The sequence below is a fragment of the Gracilinanus agilis genome, chromosome 4 (genome assembly GCF_016433145.1).
Source record: "Gracilinanus agilis isolate LMUSP501 chromosome 4, AgileGrace, whole genome shotgun sequence".
Lineage (NCBI taxonomy): Eukaryota > Metazoa > Chordata > Mammalia > Didelphimorphia > Didelphidae > Gracilinanus > Gracilinanus agilis.
This window is the reverse complement of record NC_058133.1, coordinates 521,088,400-521,113,874: the sequence shown is the minus strand read 5'-3', so window position 1 is coordinate 521,113,874 and position 25,475 is coordinate 521,088,400. Positions and strand designations below refer to the sequence as shown.

Below are 25,475 nucleotides of genomic sequence, written 5' to 3'. Positions count from 1 at the left end.
GGGTGGCGAGGTCTCTCCCAAGGGTGCTCCCCTCTAAGAACAGCCTTTAGAGACACACAAGGGGGCAGTGGGGAGGCTGGATTTGGAAGCAGAGGGTCTGGATTCAACCGGTGGCTCCATTCCTTACAGAAAATCACTGTACCTTATCTGGGACGGGGAGGAGGGGGGTGGGGAAGGCAATCTCCAAGAGGAAACAGACCTCTCTGAATCTCAGATCCCAGGAAGCCACGTATCGGGAGGGCAGGGACATTTGGGCAAGACAGCCTCAGTGAAACCAAGTCTCAGGGCCAGCAACGAACCACCAGCCGTGGCAGGAGGAAAGCTTTGCACAGGGACAGAATAGCACCTGGCCCAGCTGAGGATGGCATCCTTGATTGAAAGCAAGACTTGGCACTGACTGCTAGCAGCCATGCCTGGCCAGAAGGGCTAAAGCGAGACCTGACGGGACAAGCAGCAGCACCTCAGGGAACCCCCACCTTCTGGGAGTGGCAGGAACCAGCATGGCCTTAAGCCAAGCCTGAAGCCCTCTGACCTGTGTGGAGGGAGGGCAGCTCTAGCAGGAGCTGAAGGGCTAGCTGGGGCTCAAGCGCCCGATCTGAAGAGTTAGAGCCTAGAGTCAGGCCTCGGACCATCAGGGGGGGAATTTCTGCCCAAGAGCTCTTGCCCACCTCCAGTGTCTTGGCGTTCATCCCCTGACAGGAGGGCACCAATGCCCAGAGTCACCCCTCTCCCCTGGCACCTGGCAGCAGTGCAAGAGGACGGAGGAGCAGGGATGCTCATGTGAGCACGAGCCCTTCCAGGAGCCCAGAAGGCCTAGCCTGGGGCTCCTGCCAGGGAGAAGCGCCCTCTGCTTCCCATTCAAGAGAAGCCAGTGGGGAGCCATCATGCCAGGTCCAGGAGGAGCAAAAATAAAAGACATCCAAGAATCAGCAGGTTCTAAAATACAGATAATAAAAGGAGACCCTGAATCTGAAACAAGACCATGTGTTCTCGTCGAGAAGTTCCAGCTCTAGAACCATAGCCCTACCCCCCCGAGGGCTCTCGCTGGCCAGAGGCGGCTGCAACGTAAGCAGCACAGGGGGGAAAAACCGAGCGCCACCCCACGGGCCGTTATTGATCCCGGGAGAGTCAGGAAACAAGACTATTTCCGTTTCCCACTGGCCAGCTATCGCCCTGGAAGCTCATGTTCAAATGGACGCCAGAGGAAAATCTGACTGGCCTAAGGAAAAGGCAGCTCCGTCTTCAAGGGCATTTTTAAAGATGGGGGACACTGAACTTCAGCGTCTCAAATGCCCCGTGCTGGTAACAACCAGGATGCCCAAGGGCAGCCACAGGGGCCTAGTGAGAGGGGCTTTGCTTGTGGGGGTCAGAGGGGTCCCAGTGTCCATCTGGTTTTCGAGGCTACACCAAGGCTGACCTTGGTGTGGCCAGAGAGGGCAATGGACAGCTCCTAACCCCGAATCGTTTCATAAAACCTTCCTTCTTTGACTTTGTGGACAAGTGGTTTCAGCCAGCGATGCCATTACCCATCATTTCCTCCCCGGGGCTACGAGAGTCAAACCCAACTAACAGGAGGGGGTGCACCTTGGGTGGCAGGTACCCCCCCGCCCAGAAGAGCTTCCCCAAAGGCAGAGGGGTGGCTGTGCCTTCTGCCCACTGGCTTTGTTGGCTGCAGGTCTCACTTATTGTGCCCGTCAGCGTCTACACTCGGCGTGGCGCACACCCATGCCTACCTCTCAGCCTTTCTTTCCTTCACCCCCTCCCTCCTCCATTCATTTTCTTAACATCTCTTCCGCTAGACCGTGGCCCTGGTGGTTCTTTTTCTGCTTCCTCTGGGGGTCACTTCCGCTGGGCGCCTCGCCCTCGGCCAGTGCCATGGGCCGTCGAGGCTTCAAGTCTCCAAACACCAGGTTCCACTGGCTCGGATGGGCTACGGCTTTGGGGGGCGACGGGGCAAGAGGAAAAACGCCGTCTTTGTGGTGGGTCACTTCCACTTACTTTTTGGGTGCGCGTCTGTCTGAGGCGCGTGGCAGCAAGGATTCCAAAGGACATGTAAGCAGGTCAGTACGTTCATCAAAACTGCAATTTATGCCAAGTCTACGTTGCGTCGGGCTCCCAAGTCAAGCCCCCCAAAAGCCAGAAAACGACTCAGAAGCCAGTTTTACAGACAGAGGAGCACTTGCCAATGCTTGCTTGGTGGCCATCCTTAGGAGCGATTCCCCACCAGAGCAGCTCGGGGAGGGGCAGCACCCACACCTCCTGGACGACCCAAGAGATGCCCAACCTATCGGGCCCTCCCACCCCCGAGGCCTCTCGGGAAGTCTACCTTAGGGGTTCGTGCATAGACAGTGAGTTGCCAGGGGGAGGGGAAGGAAGCTGGGAAAGCAGGTCAGAATAGAAATCGGCACGAATTTAGGGTTAGAGATGCCCAAGAGATCCTGCCCGGGTCAGGAGACTGGACTCAAGGTACTGACAGCTGCTCTGAGCTTCAAGCCCCAATGCAGCTTCCCCAGTCATTGTCCCCTGGAGGGAAAACTGGGCCAATGCTCAAGGAGGTGAGGAAGGCAGTCCTTGCCTTCATGGGGGACGGACGACGGGCCACCCTCCCCAAAACAACATGATTCGTGGGGCAGGGTAGAGGGGCTCGGGAATGACCGGGTCCTCCCCGAAAGCGTGGCCCTGGGCTCTGTTCTCTCCCTTCTTACAGAAGGGCTCCTCGAACAGACTAAGAGTTTCTGGCTGACTGAAGGGTCGGGGTGGGCAAAGAGGGGCCCGGGCCCAGAATGGGAGAGCTCGAGCAGCCCCGGCCCACCCCAGCTCCGGGCTCATTCACATCATCCGTTCATTGCCGGCGAGGCGGTTCTGGGGATAGAGGAGGGAAAACCGGGCCAAGGCGAAGATGGGAAAAATATTCCGATAGTTTGTGTAGCTGATAGCACAAGACTTGTTGAAAACGCCCGAAGTGTTTTCCTGAGGAGGAGAAAGGAAAGGGAGGCTTCATCCACTAAAAACACCGAGAGCCACCGGAGCAGAGGACCCCCCGCCCCCGCCCCGATCCTCCTGCCAGCTCTGCAGCAGCCTGGGCATACCTGAGGCCAGTCTCCATTCGGCTGCTGCTTTCCAAGCACGAACTTCACCCCTCTCTCTATAGCAGCAATATCGGGGTGCCTGCCAAGAAAAGGAGGAAAGAACGCCGGTTATTTGGGAGAAGGGGCTCCCTCCCACGCGGCTGGGCCAGCTGGTCTGAACAAAATATGGTCAGCAGGAACCTCAGCCCCGGCCACACAGCCCCAAGAGGAAGACCCGACATCTAAAGGGATGAAGCGCTGGACAGCCGGACCAAAGCCCAGGACCAGAAACGCACATGGTCATAAGGGATCCGGACACCCAGGAAGTTCCCTCAGAGGATGAGCGCTTCCCAAGGGCTTGCCCTCGCCCCCGAGCCACCCAAGGAGCCCCAAGCGAGGGAGCCGCCTTCCAAATCTTTTTGGGGTCTCACTTCTCGGCAGGTTTGTCACCAGCGTTCACGATGAAAGGAAACCCAAACTTCCAAATGGACGCTAGGTGGCTCTCTCCACGACCCCCCAAGCTAGAACCATGAGGATGGGCCGGCCAACCTGCTCTAGGCCCGTGGAGCGCCCACTGTCCAATTCTACCTGGCCACCATGAGCCCCAACAGGGCCCAGCAGGTGCTGAAGACTTGGGCCTCCTCACTCTGCACATAGCGCTGCTGCTCACACGACTCAAAATTCTCCCCCCAGCCTCCGTCCTCCATCTGCTTGGAAAGCAGGAACTCGCAGGCCTTCGCCACCTCTGGACAGGCAGCCCTGGGGACCCAAGGAAAGACCGAGATGTCTGTGCCAAGGCCCAGTCGGCCCCCCAGGACCCCTGCCTGCGGGCCACACGCTCGTCCCCGCTGCCTTCCTTCGCCCCAATCCCTCCTCCCACCGCTCTGGGATCAAGTGTCGGGTGCACGATGACCACAACAGGCACAGCCCAAGCGATGAACCTACAGAAACAGCCAAGAAGGCCTTAGAAGGCTCGAGAGAGGAAGGAGAAGTTGGGTCCACTGGAGTGTCCCCAGCAGGGCCAGACCCGCACCTTGGCAGCAGCTAGGCGGAGGGCGGATGGGAGGAAAGGAGGGAGACCAACGGAGGGGCCTCGAGCCAGGGCCTGGCCGTATGAGCCAGGAGGTGAGAGAAGTCGGGACAACTGCAAGGCAACAGGAGCCTCCCACGCCCAGACGGGCAGCCTGACGCGGGCCACTGCAGGGGACTGGCGATGCGCTCAGTGTCTGTCTGTCTGTCTGCCCGGAACGGAACCGAACGCTCGGGCTGCCCGAGCAGAGAGACCTTCCTCGAGAGGAAGCAGGCCGTAAGCGGCCCTTTCTTCCAGCTGTCCAACCAACTGGCGGGCCTGGCGGGGGGTTTCTTGGGAGGACAGAGCAAGCCTGGGCCCTCCCCACCTCGTTCGTGCCGTGTCGGCGCTGGGAGCGGGAAGCGCCACCTACCCGTCGGCACCGTAAGTGTGTCCCATGCAAGCCAGCGCCTCCAGGCCGAACCAGGTCCCGTAGATGAAACACACGCCCCAAGACCTGGCGGAAACGGGCAAGAATGAGGACCCCATCCAGCTTCGGTGGGCGCCCCGGCGTGCCGTGCTGGGAGACTTTTGGCCACGAGTGGAGGAAGGCCAAGGAGACTCACCCTTCCCACGAGCCGTCGGCCCTCTGCACCTGCCGACAGTAACGCAGTCCCTCCTGGAGAGTGTGCCTAGGCAGAAGCACAGTGAGGGCGGCGCTGAGCCTCGGGACCGGCAGGAGAGGCCTCGCCCTCCCGGCCGCCATCCCCGCTCACCTGATCTCCTGGGCCCTGTGCTCGGGGTAGCGTGTCTGGAAGAGCTTCAGCGCCTTCATGACCGACGACGTGCACTCCACGTACGAGTAATCGATCATGATGTCTCCTGCAAGGAGGCCAAGAGGTCCAGCGGCGGCCTCCCGGGGCCAGGCCGTGCTCGCTCCCGGGGCCAGGCCGTGCTCGCTCCCGGGGCCGCGGCACCCAGCTGCTGCCGGACTCTGGGGGCAAAAGCGGCCCGTGTCGGGGGTCAAACCTCTCCCCACCCAGCTGGAGTAAGCAAAGCGACTCACCGAACACCTCGGAGGGATTCAGTAGCTCCAAGAGCCGCCCTCCACGCTTCTTCTCATACGTGGCGTACCCACCATCTGAATTCTGCATGCTCAAGAGCTAAACAAGAGACAGCAGCAAACTGAGGCTGGCTTGCTGGGTCCCCCGGGACACGCTGGGGACATGGAGGGCCTCCAAAGGAGGAGCCCCGGGGCCAGCTCTGCTCCCTGAAGGCCTGGCATTCCCCTGCAGGAGCAGATGGGCACCAGGTAGAGCAGACTAACAGCAGCTGCAGGGACGGGGCGGCCGAGGTAAAACTGGCTTAAAGGGAAACCTCCCACTGGCCGGGGGACTAGGAAAAGCTCTGCTCAGACTCCCTGCCTTTATGGCCGGGAAATCCTGCAGGCGAGACACTGCCAACCGCGCCCCGGCTGGCCCCACTTCGGGGCGTCCTCGAGAGCCCCGTCCCCGTCTGGCACACACACGCAGGCGCCCATCACTTACCACGTTGACGGCATCAAAGAGTCTCTCCTTGGGGACAGGATCCGTGATGAAGGGGCACTTCTCTTGCATAAGCAGGAGACTCTGCAGGGCCTCGGCCGTGCAGTCGCTGACAATCCAACCGCAGTCCCGCGTGCTAAAGGAGAAGCCGCCCTACGAGGCCCAGATGTCTCTGAGCGACGCCAGGAGCGCCTCTTGGCTTCCTCCCCTCCAAGCGTGCTCTGGGAGAAGGGGCCATCCTGAGCCCCGGGCCTCCAGCCATCCTGGGATGCCCTCTGGTGCCACCTTCCTCGCCTCCACTTTTCCTCCTCTCTCCTTAACCCCTGACAGGCTGGCTTCCAGTGTCCCCATTGTACCCACCCTGGCTGCTCTCTCCAAAGTGGCCAGATCCAAGGGTCTTCTCCAAGTGCTCATCCTCCAGGACCTCATTTTAGCCTTGGAGGCTGTGGGTCACCCTCCCAACTTGGTACCCCCTTCTGACCCGGCTCTACTCCTGCCCACTTGGCCAGCTCCTCTAGCCAGGCAGGCTTCTGTCCCAGCCCTTTTCACTTGGTGTCTCATTGGCTCCCGTGGACTTGATGACCGTCTCTGTCCCAATCTCTCTGCTGACCTCCAGTGCACGTCAACTAGACTCAAACCTTCCATCGCTACCGACATCTTCCCAGCCCCACAGGCTCACCCCTAGGACAACGGCGCCATATCTGACATGGTACCAAGGTCCATCAATGTCACCTTTGCCACAACTCCGAGACGCCCCCTTCTCTCCCGACACTGCCCCATCCAGCGCAGCCGGGGGGGGGGGGGGGGCCCTGCCTCAAGTCTCTCCCCACTCCAATCTAGCCTCCATTCAGCCACCCAAGCAGTCTCCCTGAAATGGAGGTCTGATCAAAACAGCCCAAACCATTCAATAAATCCCACTGGATTCCTGCTGCCTCCGGCTTCCGTACAAGATCCTCTGCGTGGCTCTCCAAGCCCTCCATAACCCGCCCCCCTCCCGCCTTTCCAGTCTTCTTACATCTTACTCCCCACTATGTCCTCTCCGATCCAGTGGCACCAACAAGACCCTCCATCTACTGGCTCCACTCCGACTGCTCAAATCCTGCTTCCCCACCATCCCCTCTTCATTCCAGGGCCTTCCCTCATTGGACAGCCTGGACGTGGCTCGTTCCTGTATTTGTTTGCTTCCTGCCTCCCAGCCCAGAAATGCTCATCCCCTTCACTTCTCCTGGCTGAACAGACTGACTTAACATCCACGATTATCCTGATGAGAAGAAGTGGATGCCTCGGACAGAGCCAGAGGGCTGGTGGAGAGGCCTTGGGAACCAGGAAGCCCTCCCACCGCCTTCCAAAGGAGGTCTCTGCTGGCTCTAGCACCCTCTGCATAAATGGCTTGCTTGGCTCCGTTTAGGAGCACTGGTTTGGGCCTCCCAAGGATCCCCAGCCAAGGGCAAGGGTCGGAAATCAATCTTCCTTGGAACTGAAAAGCAAATGCATCAAAAAAGACGAGGCCAAAGGCCAAACGAGTGACCTGGCAGGCTCTAAACGGGAGTTCTCTAGTTTCCCGGCTTCCCCCAATCTCCCCCCGTACCTTGTTCATTTGGCGATAATATTTCTGGTAGTCCTCCAAATTATCCTTAACCTGAAAAAGAATCCACGTCACCTACCAGCCAGGGAAAGGCAAACGTGCCATTGGTAGCAGACAGAATTTTTTAAAAAGATGACCAAAAGCCTCTAACTCAGAATGGATGGAAGAGAAACTGTCTCGCTGCCAACCACTAGTAACTGCGCCACACCAAGTAATCCCTGCCCCGGGGGCACTTCTGAAGTCCGCACGTCCACCGTGGCCCAAGGCTGCCAATCCCGCTCCCCTTCCTCCTGGTGGCTATTTCGGCATACACTTGACCCCACAGCGAGGTTTCTCTTATCTCCATGTCAAGGATCACCTGTACCTTTGTGGGGGACCTCGTGGGAGCAGCTCCAAACACGACAGGCGTGATAAACTACACACTCTCCAGATGGAGAACTCAAGGCCAGAGTATCAGTGACCGAACTAGGACAAGAACGAACCCTTCTGGCTCCTCATCTTCCTGTCTATTCACTAGCCCCCTGGAATTGGGACCATCACCCAGGCTGCTCTAGCAGGACTGGGACGGCTTCCACCTCTGGAAAAAGGCCTAACCAGGGCTTCTGCACTTGCAAGAGGGCCCTGGGAGAGAGAGGGAGCCCTGCCATTGTGGCTTTAGGCACACACTGACCCTTCACAGAATAAAGTTCTGGAAGGAGCCAAGAGCATTTAGGGCCTTGTGAGCACATGAAAAACAAGGAAATGCCAACAACCTAACCGGGAAAAACCCAACTAAAACAAGAAGGTCCATTAAGAGAATGGTGGTAGAGTAACAGGGGCAACCAGATCCCTTCATGCAAACCTGCTCTCCAAAACCCCCAGGCTACGAGTGTGCTCCCCCTGAGCCCGGCCTGTGGGAAGGGTCCTGGGAAAGACGCCCACACTGGATTACAAGAAGGTGAAATGGCTTCGGCTAATGCCGTCACGGGTCAGGCTCCGCTTAGAGCGCAGATCTTCCGGATAAATCCATGGGGGAGAGGGACTGGGGCTCACCTGGGTAACTCGAAGGAATTCATACGCCCCTTTTAGACAAGTTGAAAACTCTGGCAGGTTGTGAGCCCCAGCCTGGAAGGGAGAAAGAAGCGACTCTGAAGTGACGATCAGAACAAGCCCGTGCTGTTTAAGTAACGCTTCAGAGCTGCAAAGCATCTGGCTCACATTGTCTCACTGGCCCATCGACAGCCCATCGACACAGCGAGAACAAGCCTTGTTTTCTGTGGAACGTTCTCACTAATATTTCAGCCTTACGTTCGCTAGCCACTGCTCTGCCTGGCCACTCGGAGGCAGCTCCACGAAGCCAAGCCGCATGGTTCCCCAGGCCCACCCAGACACATACGACTGTTTCACGGCCACCATCCCCCACCTCCACAAAGAAGCGAGAGAGGCGAGCTTTCTCAGCTCACCGCCATAAACCATTCACAGCTCGTTTCTACTTTTCCTGCGCACAGCCTCGTAGTCGGCGTCAATTCTTTAGCCATTTCTCCCAGCTGCCCTTGGGTCTTCTCGTATGAGGTTTCTCCCACTTCTCTCAATTCTTCATATCCCGCAGGAATACGAGGCCATGACTTGGAGCCATTCCCCAATTAAAGAGCATCGCTTTGGGGCCCAGTTCTTTGCTACCACCCAAAGGGCCTTGGGTTGCTTTTCTATTAATGGAACATTTACTTGCCTTTTTGACCACCTTGGAGACATGCATGGTACCATGCAAAAGAGAGCATTTGGGGTCAACCTCTCCATCTAAACCCAAAAAAGCCCTGGATTTTCCCTCATATCTTGAACACTCTCCCTCCTCTGCTCCAATTAAAGACTTTCCTGGCTTAAGTCCCAGCCAAAACTCCACTCCTGTTAGAACTTGCCAAGATCCTCAACTCCAGGGCCTCCTCTCTGTTCATTATTTCCCACGTCTCTTGCTCTAGAGCTTACTTTATATGTATTGGTTTGTATGTCATCTCCCCCATTAGACTGCAAGCTCCTTGAGGGCAGGGGCTTCATTCTGCCTTTCAATGTATCCCCCACTGCTCAGAACCGTCCCTGTCCAAAGGAAAAAAAGCACTAAAAAAAGGTTTGATCTATTGCTTATTTCCTTTCCAGAATGGGTGGACTGATTTACAGCTCCACCAACAACGTATCAGTGTGTATTTGTTTTTATAGCCCTGACAATTCACTGCACAGGAAAAACAGAATTTGATGGTTTATTGGAAGCAAAGTGAAATCTCTGGGTTCTTTGGAATGGCTTTTTCCTCAGTTATGATTTGGGGCCTTCTAAAATTCTTGAGAAAAGCATTTGTTCAGATCTGTTAACTCATGAGATGGTGCCTCAGGGTTGGCTCCCTGCCTGTCCTGGCCATTAAGACCTCTGCCCCACATGGCTACTAAAGAGATTCATTCTTGTTCAAAAGCTTCCCTTCGAAGCCTTTTTCCTCTGATCTGGGTTGGACAAAAGCATTTTCTTGTCACTTTGGGTTGGTATTCTCTAACACCCAGCACCGTCCCCGGCACAGAGTAGGTGCCTAATAAATGTTTATCCGCTCTAGTCAACAATCACAGAGTGCCTGGCCTGGAGTCAGGGAGACTCATCTTCCCAAGTTCAAATCTGACCTCAGACTCTTACTAAGCTTTATGACCCTGGGCAAGTCACTTCACCATGTTTACCTCAGTTTCCTCATCTGTAAAAGGAGCTGAAAAAGAAAATGGCAAGCCACACAATATCTTTGCCAAAAAACAAATGAGGTCAGAGAATCCCAACGTGACTAAAAATGATTGAACAATAAGCAGGCAGCTGGGGCGGCTCAGCAGAGAGAGCACTGGGCCTGGAGTTGGGAAGACGCAAGTTCAAAATCCAGCTTGACTTTGGGCAAATCATTTAACCTCGACACGCCTTAATCTAGTGGAGAAAGAAATGGCCAATCACTCCATTATCTTTGCCAAGAAAACCTCCAATGAGTTGGACACAACTTAACAACCAATGTGCCAGGCACTGTGCTAAATGCTGGGCATGCCAAGAAAGGCCAAAACAAGGCCTAAGCCTCCAAATGCCTGCCTGGGTTCTTTTCTGATGTTTCCATGAGGTCACGGATCTGCTCTGACCTTCCTGAGGCCTCGATGGTGAAAGATGTCAAGTCTAAACTTGATCTGACAAATGGATTATTTCTTCCCCAAGTCATGCAGGTCCTCAAAGTGCATCAAACACTGGGTCCCCCCCCGGCCCAATGCCTGTTCTTTCCCCGACATCCCCAGCCAAGATTCTTCCCCTTTTCCGAGTCCCAGACGCTCTGGGAGCCCAGCTGGGGAAATCCACAGGACTCCTCCCTAACCGAATAAAATACAAGGACAACACAGGAAATCCATTCAATTGAAAGCAATCGAAGACCCCACATTAAGAAGTCTGTTCTAGGATTTTTGCTTCTCAGAAAAAAATGTCCCATAGTTCTGACCTCTCCCCTCCTCAGCAGTCCGACTGGCACAGTAGTGAATCTGTAAGTTCAGCGAATGGGTATGGATGTATCGTGTGTGTCTGCACACACACACGTGCGACACGGACTCTGCTCTTCCTGCGTGCACGCACGTCCACATGTTCCTATGTGTAAGCTCCTGGAGGGTGGGCAGACACTGTTCTGGCATTGGCACAGTGCCTGTCTCACAATGTAAGCACTTAGATGCTTCTTGGTTTCATTAAAGTACTGGCACAGTCCAACTATGCACGACCTCCCCTATTTAAGTTCTTTATTTCTTGAAAGAGTGCTCTGGGGACAGCTCGGTGGCTCAGTGGATTGAGAGCCAGGCCTGGAAACAGGTGGTCTCGGGTTCAAATCAGAACTCGGCCACTCCCTAGTTGACTGTAGGCAAGTCCCTTAACTCCCATGGCCTAGCCCTGGTCACACAGATCCCAAGGCAGAAGGCAACGTTGCTCTGTATTTACGGAGAGCAGCTCTGACTTGGTGTAATTTGACACGTTTTCCATCTCTGACGAAGGGGGCTTGTCATTCCCTTCCTTCCTCCGAGGGCGTTGGTGCTAGATAGAAACGCCGTCCATCTCTCGAGGATTGATTTTGTACTTCCCCGTTTCTCGGAAGCTGTTCCTTGTGCCAATGAGTTTCTCTGCTCCCTCTCCCAGGTTTTCTAAGTAAAGATTCCGACTCCTCTTGGCCCGCGATTGTTCCTGACTCGCTGAGAACTGAAGGCAGCATATCTGTAACCAGGCCAAACGATGGGGAAAGGGGAAGTCCAACTTTGCTGCAATATTGATGGGAAAAGCTAGCATTTCTTGACCCGAGATCAAGAAAACTTTTTAAGGACAACATCCCTGTATCCCGACAGAACTCACTTCCTTTGTAATCCTGTGTATTTTAACACATTCGACATTTTTGTCCTGAAAAGGGGTCCATAGGCTTACCCAGAATGCCAAGGTTCCCATCACACCACACAGTAAGAATTCCTATTCTAGGGCTTCTAAATGAAAACATTAGCAGATCTCACTGGGAGACACAGGCGGCCCTGAAGCCCTCTAGCCTGGCCGTGCCCTTTCTATGGAAGGAACTCCAGTCTTTTCTGGTCATTCTGTCTGTCCCGAGAAGCCAAGGCCCCAAGCACGGACGTGCATCGCAGTTTCACCAGCTAACAATAATAAGCATTTTGAAAAATAAAAAGGAGAACATACACCGCCTGGTCCACAGGCAAGTTAAGAACAAAACTGAATGGGGAATGCAGAATACCTCTAGGAAAGCTTGAATGGCGAAGGCCGTGTCCCAGAGCTGAGAGCCATTGGTACCCTGGAGACGGGAAGAGAGGAGTCGTGAGTGCAATGGTGGGGGGCTGAGACCACTCCTGGCCACCTTCACTCCCCCAATTCTTCTAGGTGCACCTGGGAGAAAAAGGCTTTCTGGTTGAAAAAAGCTGGACAGAGAGGGTTTCGGAGGTTCTGGGAAGGCCTCTGATCCCAATCCATCTCCTCCCTTCAAAAGTGAAGATAAAAGTCTGGAAACCCCCCTGGGAAGGGCAAGCTGGGAGGACTGAGCAAACTCGCAGAAATGAGGTGAGCAGATAAGGAAGACTGGAGGCACCCGAGGGAGGTGCTGATCCAGGACCCCAGCTCTGCACACTTCACCCCTTTCATTACAGCCAGGGCCAGTTCCTGTCATCGGCTGGGTCTGCATTCGTTGCATTCAAATAAGTGGCTCATTAGGCCCGAGATAAAGAACTAGGGAACAGCACTCAAGAGTCTATTATTCAAGCGTCCATTAGGCTGGTAAATGGGGTCTGGGGTCCGGCCAGAAAACATACTTGAAGCCTAATGTCCCCCCCAAAGCCTCCTGTGACCCTGAAGAAAGCCCTTCCCTGAGCTCCCATCTCGACACTGAAGCCAGAGACGGCGGAACCCCAATGGCAGCCCGCCCCAACCTCCTAGAACACCCTTGTTCCAAAGGCACTTTACCTGCATCTTCATGCCGTCAAGCCCCAACCTGTGAGGAAGGTGACAAGACCAAGGCGGTTACTGGAGGGCAAGGAGGCCCCCCAACACATTTCCCAAAGAGACCCGGCCGACAAGTCTCACTCGTTGGGGGGATCCGTCAGGGCCGTTGCACCAGCACCCCAAGGATCCTGCCAACCACAGATGAGCCCCCTGAGCCCCTGGGCCCCTGCTTCCCAAGAGGGCCGCCACCGATACCCACCATAAGTAATCTGCAATTCTGGAGACGTGTTCTTGGAACGCTGGGGAGGTGGGCCCCTCCACGTGCCAGCGGACCAGCATGTTGATGGTTTTAGAGATCTGCCAAAGGGGGGAAGCACCATGTGGCCCCAGCCTGCCCCCCGGGAATCCAGCTCCGCACCATTCCTGCGCCTGCCTCGAGGAGACGATCCCCCCCTTCTCCCTCCCTCTGCACGAGCCCGCGGGATGCCCAGCAAAGCTCTGCACCGCCTGGGTCTGTAGCGAAGGCAGGCAGACGCGCCAGCCAGCCGGAGGCCTACCGGGCCGATGCTGATGCACTTGGAGAAGCGGTCGTCGGCCGCTATGTGATCGAACACCGTGGCCAGGGCGCGCTTCCTCACGCTCGTCAGGTGGCAGCTCTCGTACAGGTTGAGCAGAACTAGAGCGCGGGGGGACAAGAAGACAGGCCGAGGGAAGGCGAGGTCACTGGGGTGGCGGCGGGGATCCCGAGCCCCCCAAAAGCCGTCTGCTGAGCCCCCGGCACGGATCCAGGCTGTGGCCAAGCAAGGATTCCAGAAGGGCCGGGGACATGGTGGGACAAGAAACGCTTCGACACAGACACGGAGAACAAGTGTCGTTCTTTAAGGACTCCGACGAGAGCCAGGAAGGTGCTCCTCGGGGGCTCCTCACTGAAGGAGGCCCTCCGAGGGCTCTTCTGGGGTCCCGGACTGCACAGCCCACCCAGCATCCCCCCAAGACAAGCGTGTGACCCTCGCCCTCCACCTGCCCGGACCCTGGAGGCCGGCGGTGCAGCCCCAGGCTCGAGGCACCCCAGGGGGCCCCGCACTCTCCAGGCGGACCTACCATAGGTCAGGTTTAGGAGCCAGCTATGGGGCGTGTACAGGTCACAGGCCGCCACATGATTCCTGTGGGCCGGCCAGTCGATGCTGGAATAGTCCTCGACGTAAAGCTCCTGGGAAGAAGGGCCAGAGATGAGGACACAGTCCTGCCCGGGGCCGCGTCCTGCCCCCACGTCAGTGCCGCCGAGGCTCTCGAGCCTCCACACTGGTCATCTTCCAGCTCTCCCTCCTGACCATGGCACGGACTCTGCCCAGGTTGGGATGAGGCAGAGGGCGAGACCAAGCCCAGGCAGACCCGCTGTGACAAAATCCAGAAAAACCACCGAGAAAAGGGAGGCAGGAAAATTACGGGAAATAGCGCTAGTTTGTGGTTTCCCATAAAGTCACTTAAAAAGGTCTGTGTCTGAAGGCCTCTTTTAGCCACGGTTACCAAGGGGATGAGAATTTTAAAAATAAATTCAGGACCCCAAAGGGTATTACTAGCCTCTTGCCCTTCACCACCTCCCTCGAGGCGGCTGGTGACCGCACAAGGCAGAGCACAGGGCCTGCAGTCAGGAAGATCCAAGTTAAAATTCAGCCTCAGACACTTCCTAGCTAGGTGTCCCTGGACAAGTCACTTGTCTAAGCTGCCCGCCTCAGGGACAATTAGCAGTGTGGTGAGCACTTGAAGAGGTCCCTGAAGTTATTGTAAAGGCAGCAGCAGACACGTCCAGGTCCCCCGGGGCTGGCGGCTCACCTGGCGGAGGCTCTGGACCAGCTCGTCCTCCGGGCCCTGCAGGCGCGCGCCATAGCAGTAGCTCATGGGCAGATAGACCTGACGACAATGGCACCACAGAGTCGACGGGTGAGCAGGGATCCAGCTGGGGAAGAGCCTGCAGGGAAAGGCCACCCTGGTTCGCCCTCGGGCCACGCAGAGGGGGGAGGCTCCCTGGAGGCATCCCCAACAGAGAGTCATCAATCTTCATCTGAAAACCTCTGGTGAGAAGGAAGGAGGCAGAGGAGCCTGGCACAGGAGGCCAGAGCAGACCAGAGGGGCAGTGAGTGGCGACAAACTGAGTCGCAGTCGTGTGGGTCTGAGGTCCGGGGAGCAAGCCAGCTGCCACAGGACAAGTGTTAAGAGCAGACAGGCCAGCCCAGGCAGCCCAAGAACACTAGCCTCAAATAAGGGCCCTGGAACAGAGCAGAGAGGGCCTGGGGAGAGATGGAGGACAGAGCCAGCCGCTGCTGGAAAATACCCCAAAAGGGGGTCAAATGAGGAAGAAAGGCCAAGGGGAAACGGCCAGAGAGGGCAACCTCAGAGGGAGGAGAGGAAGCCACAAGCCAGGGTAGGAGACAGGCACGGGGTAGCAAGGAAGGAAGGAGATGCTTGCTGCATGAGGCCAAGACGAGAGGCACGAGGCAGGCATGATCTGGAGAGAGGAGAAGGGGCGAAAGAGGCCTTTTCCTAGGAGAGGAGAGAGCCCAACGTGCCTGGCAGTCGAGGATGGGGCAGGCCCAGAGAGAGGGCGCAGTTGGGCACATGGGCACTGCTACTGGAGGAATGAGGAACTCGCTGTGGAGCAGGGGCCTCCCTGGGAAGCCCAAGGCCAAGTCACCAGGTGGGGTGTGGGGAGCTCGAGGACACAGGGGAAGGTGACGAGGCAGGAGGGGAGAGTTCGAGCAGCACCAACAAGTGGGCTCCAGAGGCTCAGGGACAGCCTCCAACTCGAGGCTCCGTCCTTCCAGGTCCAAACTGCATGTAGAACCTGCAAGACACGTACCATAATTCAGGAAAGAGACTGTTCAGTCCTTCCCAGCTGTAAACATTCAGGACGGCCAGCCAGAACTTTCCCCACGAAGGGATTCCCAAAGCACCACCTAGAAAAGACCAAGATCCAAGAATCAGATTCCTGCCGCATCTCCCTAGCATCACCCCAAGCAAAGTGCTTCCCGTGCGGGAGGTCAGAGCAAACATCAGAGGGACAGGGAAGGTGGGCGGACGGCTGGACAGACACTGCTGCTGCCTCCTGGGGTGGACGGCTGGCACAGAGAAGGCGTTTCTGCTGCCAGGGCTTTGGGCATGACAACCATGAACCTCCGCCACCACCACTACACACACCAAAGCTCCCGGCTGGATTTTCCCGTCCTCTAAGGCAGGATAAAAAAGAAAGCAATGGAAGGGGCAGTGAGGTGGCTCAGCACATAGACAGCCAAGCCTAAAGCTGGGAAGACCTGGGTTCCAATGTGGCCTCAGACACTTCCTAGTTGGGTGACCCTGGACAAGTCACCTAACCCCCACTGCCTGGCCCTCGCTGCTTGTGTCTGCGAACTAATACACACTATTGCCTCCAAGACATAGGGAAGGGTTTAAAAAAAAAGGGGGCAGCTCTGGACACTAACTGAGCACCTGCTCCATATGGTTTTAGCTTCCAATTGTCCATCATCAGACGGGGAGAGAGAGCAGAAAGAGAAAGGCAAAAAGCCAAAGTCTGGAAGAAAGCAGCCACCTTTACGGCACTTGGACGCGGTAACAGAAAACTCTGGCCTCCAAACCGGGGGGACCGTTACCCCTCTGAGGAAGGGCAGGGCAGCTGAAGAGCCCAGCCACCAGACGTGCCCCCCAGCTCTGGGCAGAGGCCACACATGACCCCCCCAAAGCTCATTCCCGAATCCCCAGCAAGTCCCAAATCCAGAAAACATCCTCCCTAGAAACAAGGTTTGCCAAGCTTGTACCTGACGACAACCCAAGGCGAGCACGGCAGTGACAACTATGTGGAGGATAAAATGCTACAGTCGCAATCAGGAAGGTCCGAGTTTAAATCCTGCCTCCCAGACTTCTTCACAACCTGCATCAGGCGGTCAGGGAACATGGAATCACTTCACAAACCTACTTAAGCACCACCAAAGATAGAAAACGAGGCCCAAACCAGTGTCTGCCCTCTAACGAGGGGGATCACCTGAAAATGACCGTGTCCAAACGAGCTCTGGACCGGCTGCTTTGGAGACAATCAGCAGAGAGAAGACAGGAGCACGAAGCACGGGAGATCGGGAAGGGCTTCCTGGAGTAGGCCAGGGAAGCCAAGAGGTGGAGATGAGGAGGGAGAGGGTTCTGGATGTGGGGGATGCCAGAGCAAACGCCCAGAGATGGCAGGGGAGGGAGGCGAGGGCAGGGCTCCAAGGGCTAGAAAGGCCAAGCAGAGGATTTTGAGGCAACAGGAAGCCACTGGAGCCTAATGACTGGGGAGTGACCGAGTCAGGCCTGTATTTCATGAAACTCGCTCAGCTTCTTCCAGGGGAGGATGGACTGGAGTGCGGAAGAGCCTTGAGGCAGGCAGACTTGAGGTAGGCTACTGGGAGGGAGGGGATGAGTAGGGGGCAGGACCTGGCAGAACCTGGCCTGGCGCTGTGAATCTGTCATATCCTCCAAGGGTTATGGGGAGGTTCACAGAAGAGCTCCCCAAACTTCTCTGAGGAAGGCTCAGAGGTGGGTGGAGGAACCCCATCCTCTGGCTGATTCAATACTTGTCCAGCTCCATCCCTGCAGTAACCAGCTCTCCCTGGTACACAGGAAACGGGCCTGAAAAACGTCCCAGGGCCAGATGGATTCACAGGGGAACTACCAATACTAGAGTTACTGCGTGGAAAAACAGGTGAAGAAGGGAGTGTGCCAGAGGCCCCGCAGGGCCCCCGGCCCCGGGAGAGCCCATCGATCTCCCTAAAGAACGCAGAGGCACCAGCAGTAAACAAAATGCTAACGAGGCCGTCACAGTCGTCCAGCCCGCCCAAGGATCACTCTACGGCCAGGAACGCAGGGACTGTTTGCCATTAGGAAAACCACCCGCCATCGACTATCAGTAACAAAGCCAACAGACGCGCCTGATGATCTCGATAGGCACAAAAACATTAGAAAGCGCCGTACAACCTACACCACCAGATGACCTGCCACCTCCAGGGGAAGGGAGAGAATTCAAAGTGCGAAACATCAGAAAGGTCAAAAATAGACTCTACGTGTAATTGGGGGGAAACCACAACTGAATCGCTGCAAACCCAGCACCCCAGAACCCCCTCTTGGAAGAGAAGCTGCCGCCCCCCACCACGCTCACCTTTCTTGTGAAGGTTCGTTCTGGCTCGCACCACGTCGGGGTCATCTGGCCCAACCCCCAAGATTCGGAGAGAGACGTAGTTCAAGGCTGTGCCAAACACTGTGGACTTATCCTCGATGTGCCTGCCAAAGTACAAGAGAACTCGGGAAACCCGGCTTCTGGAGGGAGCGACCCCCCAAATTAGCGGTCCTGAAGAAGAGGTGAAGAAAGGAGCCGCGCCAGCAGGAGGCCCTCCCACCTCCCACACACGCCCCACGCTGAGCTGCCACTGCCTCTCCTCTCCTTTCTCCTTCTCTTGTCCCTCCCTACCCCTCTTCTCTCTCTCTGCCACCACATCTAAAGAACTCTGCCATCACAACCACAGCCCAAAGGGCTCGGGCCCTAGGAAGCACGAAGCCATCAAAGCCAGCGAGGTCTCGCCCACATTTCAGCATCTGTGCTGGGCCTGAGGAGCAGTCAGACCCCCATTTTCAGCTCACAACCTCCTGTCAAGGGAAGAACTCAGCTAGAGGCTCCCCAAGCTACAAATGGAAGCTGGGGCCACAAGAAGCATTTGTAACACAACTAAAAAGGAGGCGCCAAAGGCCGAGGATAAAACCTGGGTCATCTCTGGGAGTCTGCCTGTGCCCAGGGCTAGAGAGCTCACCTGGGCAGCCTCAAGGACTTGTTGACCATTCTTCATTTAAACAAGAATAGAAAAAAGAGGGGGTGTAAGGAAACCCCAATTAATGCAATGGCTGCCCCTTCCACATCCCTGCCCTCTGCCTATGCCATGGTCTGCTCATCTCCTCTCCCAAGGCCTTTCCAGGGCCCCTCATGGCCCCCTCAGGATCCTGCATGTATTTATGGGCACACGTCTCCACAGCTGCATCCTATTAAGTTCCTTGAGGGCATCCCCAGGCCCAACCAAGCATCATGCCAGGCCCCAGGAAGGGAGGGGGGTGTTTATCAATACTGGCTCCTGGTTCGTTCAAACGTTGTGCTGAGGACTGGCAATACAAAGCCTTTTGGCCACAGTCCCTGCCTTCGAAGAGCTCAGATTCTCCCGACAGGACTGTGCCCACACGTGTAGGGACCAGATACAAAATAGCCCAGGGGTAACCGCCAAGCAAGGAAGGCCACCGCTAAAAGATGGTGCTCGGGCATAGCAAGGAACCTCGGGCAGCAGTAAGGGATGGGGGGAAAGAGGTAGGGAAGGCCAGAAGGCCCAAGTGGCCCGAGGGGGGAAGGACGGACTCACAGGCCCCAGCCGCCATCTGGGAGCTGCACAGATCGCAGGTAGCGAACCATTTCCTTTTTGTGCTCAGCTGGAAGAGAAGTGTTGGTCACGTGGCATGTGATCAGGAGTCCTATTTAATTAAAAATACAAAGAAAGCTCCTTAGTTGTGAGAAAGGGTCTAAACTGCCAGAGAAGGGAGTTCCAATTCTGCCTCTGACATTCTCGGTGTAAACTTGTGGGCCTCATTATAACTTTCTTAAAGGGTTAACGCAAGGTTCAAGCAAGATCACGTCTCTAAAGTACTTTACAACTGTTCAAGCCCCATAAATAGCAGCTTAAAGTATTAAAATAACAGACAATTACCTGCTTGGGTTCCTCTGAGTGGGCAAGATTATCAGCTACAGCCCAAGAGACGTACGACCACTTTGTCTTAGGTACGGATTTCACAAGAGAGTTCTGATGCAACTTCAAATATCCAAACTATCATCCCCCAATTCCAGTCCTTTCCCTCCTAGCAAGGTTTAGCCAGCCGTGTCTAGTTATCTCCATTTTGTTTCTTGCCGGTCTCAGAGAGGCGACCCCCCCCCCCCCGGAACCCCCTTGGGGATTTTCTTGGCAAAATTGCTGGAGTGATTTGCCATCTCCTTCTCCAGCCGATTTTGCAGGGGAAGAAACTGAGGCAAACAAGATAAAGTCACTTGTCCAGGGTCACCTGGTGAGATTTTAAACTCGGGAAGAAGAATCTTCCCACACTGACCTCTCCCTCGCTAAGCCCGAGCACACCCCTAAATCCTCTAGTCCAATTTCCAAGCCTCAAAAGAATCGTGTCCCTTAACTACCATAAGCTTATCCTTCAACTAGACTTCAAATGTGCGTCTCTCACACACAAATACACAGAAAAAGAAACCTGGAAAAGAGGGAAAAGGTTCGATTAGACACTCGTTAATTTAATGATGACGGGAAAACTCGTCAAGAAGCAATACCAAAGTTATAGTAAACGGGAGCGCCTAAAAGGAGAGAAACTCCTCCAAAATTCTGGGGGAAGTTAAAGAAACAAAAGCCACTTCAGAAGATCAAACAGAGGCTGCAGAAAGTAAGCCAAAGCACTCCCTTTTCCCAGTCCTCCTCATTCAGTCACTCTTTTTTCAAATTCCAGGGTCCTCACTCTGTCCCTCTCGCCTCCTCCACCTCCTCTCGTTGAGAAAGCAACCACAAAAGCTGTTAGAAAGAAGTCGAGTTCAGCCAAAAGCAAGCCCAGTGTGCCCTGAGCAGATCAGATGGCCCCTCGAGCTGGAGGGGGCGGCTCTCTTCCCTGGTCCTTTCTAGCTGCGATGAGCCAATGGTTCTCTAGTTCCACTCACTTCCCTCAGCCTCGGATCCCCCTGGGTGGAATGGATTCTGTAACTTTTCATCACTGATCAGATTTACAATTCGCCCCTTTTTGTCCCATCACTGCCCAAGCGCCCAACACTTGGTTCTCGGTCTCCACACATGGTTCAGAATTCAGCTGGCCTGTAGTGGCAGTAAATTAAAAAACCCAACTCTCCTGCCAATCCTTGCCACAAGGAATCTGACCGACTGGGAACATGTAAGGGAGCTGGGCCCAAGAGCACAACTTGGTCCTAAGCAGTGCCACTGCTGGCCCCCATTCACTAACTTGCAGCTAATCATGGCGCTCTCTGCACTTGCTCCCAATCTCACGTTATCTGCCCCATTCGGTTCTTGGTTCTGTACTCTCCAAAAAAACAATAAAAGGAGAACTTTTGCGTGGGTCTTTGGCATAAATGTTAGCAGCCATTTACTGCCGGGCAGCATGCCCCCATCAATTTGTTCCATGGCCCATTTCCCTTCTCAAATTTCAATCCCAACAATCATTTCTCACACAATACAGTATTCCAATCTCATTCATTCACCAAAGGATAAGCCTCCCTTCGGTTTCCTATTCTAGTCACAAAAAGATTTTTCCATATGTGGGTCCTTTGACGTGCTTGGGGTAGAGAGCTAGTAACAACAGTATGTACCAGTGACGGGGTGTGTGATGTGAGAAGTTTCCTCAGGCACATGCGGAGAAGGGGAGGGGAACAGCCCAGCCCCGCGTCCCTCTGACTTTCTAGTAATGAACTCCGGCAAACCGTGCTGGGGCGATGGCACAAGTGCCCCCTCTGGCACACATGCCATAGGTTCGCCACCATGGGTACATACAGTGCTCCCCCCGTCCCCCCCCCATGTGTAGATCTAACAGGCAATGTCTTTCATGGTCCCCTTTATTTCTGAAACACAGATCCAATTTGGAGTTTGTCTTGAGTTATCACTTTCTGCCAGTCTCTTTTTGGTGTCAAATAGTGAGTTCTTAGCCCAGCAGCTGCAATCTGTGCACTTATCAAACACGAGGCTACTATGTTCCTTGCTTCTGTATACTGGGGCCCAATCCGTTCCACAAACAACGCCCTTTCTTAACCAGAACCAAAGTGTTTTGACAATTGTGGCTCTCTAGTGTAGCTTGAGATCTAGTATTGGTAGGTCCCCTTCCTTCCCACCTTTTCTTAAAAATCATGAATTCCCTTGCCCATTTGCTCCTGTAGAAGCAGCTGATGGTGCAGAGGATAGTTAGCAGAACCCAGGTTCAAATCTAGCTGGGTGACCCTGGACAAGTCACTTGACCTACTTGCTTCAGTGTCTTCAACTACAAAATGGATAAAATCATTGTACTTACCTCCCAGACTTGTTAAGTTCAAATGAGATATTTAGAAAAACACAAGGCCTGGCTCATAGGGGGCTCTTTATAAATACCTATTCTCTTCTTTTTCAGAGGAATTCCATTGTTTTTCTAGTTTTACAAGGTACGTCTTTGGTAACTGTAGCGATCTGGGCAGTATTGCCATATGTTGGCCAAGTCCTCCCATGAACAATTACATTTTTCCAATTATTTAGATGTCTTTTCCTGTGCAAAGTGTTTTGGCATTATATTCCTATATGAGTCCTGGTGAGAAGATTTCCAAGAATTATGCTATCGTTACTTTAAGTAGAATATTGATGCTCGCTATGGTTTATTTTATATCTTGTGACTGTATGGTTAGTCATTCAACTCGACTCCCTAAGGTTCTCTAAGGAAACCAAAGGCAAAAAGAGGCCATTTTGTTTCCTCTTTGCCTTCCTTGCTTTATCTACCAATTTGGATACAACATTAAATAGAAACAGTGAGATTGGCCATTCCACTTTTACCCATGAGCTTCCCGGCATGGCCTCGAAAACGTACTGGAAAAGGGATTAACACCCTTGACAAAAATGCCGGCTCTTGACTCTAGAGTTCTTACCTATCACAATAAGGAAAATTATTTACTCTTATGTTTTCTGGCGCTTATAACAGAAATGGGAATTGTTGTCATTGTTGCACCTTGTTGTAAGATTTTTCTCCATCCCTTGATAAGAGTTTTGTGGTTTTTGTTGTTATATTTTCACTTCTCTGCTGGCATAAATCCAGCCTGGTCATAAGAGAATCTTTGTGACGGGTTGCCAAGGTCTCTGCTGATGGTTCTCATTCTTGCAACAATATTCCTCGGGGACTTGGGGCTATAATTGTATTTAGACTCTCTGGTTTAGGGATCAAAACTACACTTGGGTCGTAGAACTATGAGCAAGACCCCTTTTCCCACTTTTAAAAATAGTTCAAAAATGAATTGTCCTTCAAACGTTTGGTAAAATTCACCTAAGAATCAATGCCTGTCGTCTTCCTCCGAGGCCTTGCATCCTGTCTCTTGGGTTTGTGGCTGTGCTGACCCTCTAAGGGAATCAGTCAGCTTGTTCCCATCTGCCCATTCTTCCAGGCTTCTTCTGGACTTCCCACGCTGTGTACTTCTGGAAGGACTCTTTGGGCTGCTGTTCTTGCTGCTTTCTTGGGGTAATGAGTGTTGGGACAGTTCAGGCTGGGGTCCTGGGAGAACTGGGGGCAAAGGTTACTCCGAGGTCTGAGCTCCGCAGGTTCCTGGCCCAGATGTGGCTCTGACCAAGACGCCTGCTGCTCCATCCTGCCATCATCGGTATGCCAGGCAGCTTGCATTTCAGAGAGAACAAAGAGCTGGTTTTCCTTTGGTCTGGGATTGCTGCCGGGGCTTGGAGCCACAGAGTTGCTCGGCTTAGTCAGACCTCTGCCACCCCCTGGGGCACAGGTGCCCTCCCCTCCAGGCTGGCCTGGCACAATGATTCCCTCCTTTTGTCTTGGATTTTCCCATCAGGATGCAGTCTGTGGAGGAGGTGTGGCTGGGGGCTGGGTTCCATCCTTCCTGCCACTGGTCAGTAAAACATCATTTCTCTGGTTCCAGAGAAAATGCAAAGAAAAGAGTGAAGCATCTTCACCTTCACCGGGAGCAACAGCTAAGGCAGCTCCTGGCAGCACAAAGCGGGGCTGGTGGAGGGGACCAATCTGGCCTTAGACACTTCCTGGCTGTGTGATCCTGGGCAAGTCACTGCTCTTCTGCTTGTCTCTGGAGCTTCGTTTGTAGAAGGGGCACTGGCAGCCCCTCCTTCCTTCCTTCTCTCCCTCCCAGAGGCCTTTGGAAGAGCCAGTGAGACAGTTGTTGTCAAGTGCCCAGCCCAGGACATTCTACAAACATGGCTCCCCTCCCCAGGGCATCACCTATTTACAACCACCACAAGGGAGCCTGGTGCCTCCCTCATTCCCCATGCCTGGCACTCACAGCCAGGCGCTCACATCTGTCCTTCGCACAGGGCCAGGGGGGGCAGGTACCTGGCATGAGGAAGAGGGGGCCGCCGTAGTCCGAAGGCCAGTGCCCGTCCTCGGCCTGGAGCTTCGAGTAGAACTTCAAGCCCTTCAGGGCCCCCTGCAGCGCTGTTTCGGCGGGGGGCAGCTCCTCAAAGTAGCGGCTCTGCGGGGGCCATGGGGGGGGGGGGGGCGGTCAGCCGGCTGCCCCTCCCCCTCTGCCCTCCATCTCCCCCAACCTCGTCCCTCCAGCACCCACCGTGTCCAGGCCCAAGCAGAAGGCTTCGATGGCGCTCTGCTCCCTGGGAGGGTCCTGGGTGGCCCCAGGGGGGCAGTAGGTCCAGCGCTGCCGGCCCTCCTCATTGCTCAGGCGCCAGTGCCGCAGCTCCGTGGCCGGAGGGGTCTTGTAGGGGCCACCCCTCCTCCTTAGACACCTGGGGAGGGGGGACCAGAATGAGGAATGCAGCCGCCCCCGCAGCCACCCCTCGGGGGAAGGAGACCGCGGGAACCCCCACAGGACCCTCTCCACAAGTACGTGGGTGCGCCCCGCCCCCCCCCCAGCTCCTAGGGAGGCGCAGAGGGGAGAAGGGGGGAGGGGAGGTGTCGCGGCCCGGCCTGTAGCAGCCGCCCCCTCCGCAGGCATATGGGGGGCACCGGAGAAGCAGGGCCCCTCAAAGGCAGCTACCCGGGGGGGCTTGGCCCGCTGGCTCAGCGACGGGGGCGTGGTCAGGGATGGGGATGGGCCGGAGACCGGGAGCTGCAGCGGACCGCCAGGCGGGCAGGCGTTACTGGGCGGTTGTTGGGCAGCGGCGGGCCGGCGCGAGCGTTACTCACGTGCCGTCCGTCATGGCGGGCTCGGGCTGTCCGTTAGTGCGGGGCGCGGGGCTGCAGCGGCCGGAGGCGACAGCGTCCCGGCAACCTGTGCGGCGATAGCTCCTTGGCTCGCTCCCCGCGGTCTGGGCTGTCTAGGAGCACGCCGGGAGTAGTAGTTCTTCGCGGCCGCCCCCGTACTCCCACGCTGGGCTCCGACTAGGGCGTGGGGCCACATGAGGCGAGGAGCCTGGGCCAATGGGAGCGCGCCGAGGGCGGGGCTTCCGCGGGCCTCGCGTGCTAGTGGCTGCGATCGGGATAGTTTAGAGGGTGGGGCGGGGAACGGGGACGTGCAGGATTGGAGGAGCGGCAGGGTGATGGGGCGGAGAGAGGGGAGGGGGCGTGGCCGCCCGGAAGGACGTGGAGGCCGGGCAGCTGGAGTCAGCTCTGGGCCTCAGTTTTCCCCTCCGTAAAGTGGGAGTGATAGAGAGCTGGAGAAGCGCATGGCTACAGGGCCCTTCCTGTCGCTCTCACTTCTTCCCTGCCAAAATGAACCCTTTTTCCAAGCGCCCCCCCCAGCCCCTGCACCCCACCTCTCCTCTTCTCCCCTCCCAGCCACCCCGGGTGTCCTGTGCAGCCCTCTGGGACATGGGAGCATGGTCTGTCTCAACTCTGAGCCTGGGGGCTTGGGAAGCAGGACGCCAAGGCCACCCCCCCACTGGTTCCTGAGACACAATAATGGTCAAAAGCAGGCACATCTACCCGGCGGGCACACGGCCCGGCCCAGGGGGCTCTGCCTGCCTGACCCATGGCGGCCGCAGCCAAAAGCAGCTGGCATGGGGGGGGGGAGGCCTGAACCAGCCTCTCACAGGCCCCCCTTGCGCCGGCCTCTCCT

The 25,475-nt window shown here is 55.6% G+C and overlaps 1 protein-coding gene across 2 annotated transcripts; it reads right to left on the bottom strand.

The window, feature by feature from the left end:
- Positions 1 to 1,353: 1,353 nt before the first annotated feature.
- LSS (lanosterol synthase) lies at positions 1,354 to 24,618 on the bottom strand. 2 transcript variants are annotated; one of them, XM_044676588.1, is made up of 22 exons: positions 24,605 to 24,618; positions 24,030 to 24,204; positions 23,798 to 23,936; positions 19,075 to 19,183; positions 17,835 to 17,956; positions 15,513 to 15,609; positions 14,489 to 14,624; positions 13,757 to 13,865; positions 13,213 to 13,331; positions 12,915 to 13,012; positions 12,677 to 12,704; positions 11,958 to 12,014; positions 8,239 to 8,310; positions 7,210 to 7,260; positions 5,625 to 5,774; positions 5,144 to 5,240; positions 4,854 to 4,959; positions 4,704 to 4,769; positions 4,511 to 4,594; positions 3,657 to 3,827; positions 3,090 to 3,168; positions 1,354 to 2,970 (listed from the first exon to the last, which is right to left on the bottom strand). In XM_044676588.1, the coding sequence occupies exons 1-22, from the start codon at positions 24,616 to 24,618 to the stop codon at positions 2,830 to 2,832; spliced, it is 2,220 nt and encodes a 739-aa protein (XP_044532523.1). In that variant the 3' UTR covers positions 1,354 to 2,829. The 2 variants fall into 2 exon arrangements, with proteins under 2 accessions (XP_044532523.1, XP_044532524.1); XM_044676589.1 differs by having other exon boundaries at positions 19,102 to 19,183.
- Positions 24,619 to 25,475: the final 857 nt, after the last annotated feature.

What these genes read in the sequence shown, in the direction of transcription:
- LSS (XM_044676588.1), bottom strand. An exon ending in CCAGATGGCGGCTGGGGCCT is followed by an intron (nt 17,957 to 19,074) that starts GTGAGTCCGTCC and finishes GTACTTTGGCAG; the next exon opens with GCACATCGAGGATAAGTCCA. An exon ending in TGGTCCAGAGCCTCCGCCAG is followed by an intron (nt 13,866 to 14,488) that starts GTGAGCCGCCAG and finishes CCTTCTTCCCAG; the next exon opens with GAGCTTTACGTCGAGGACTA.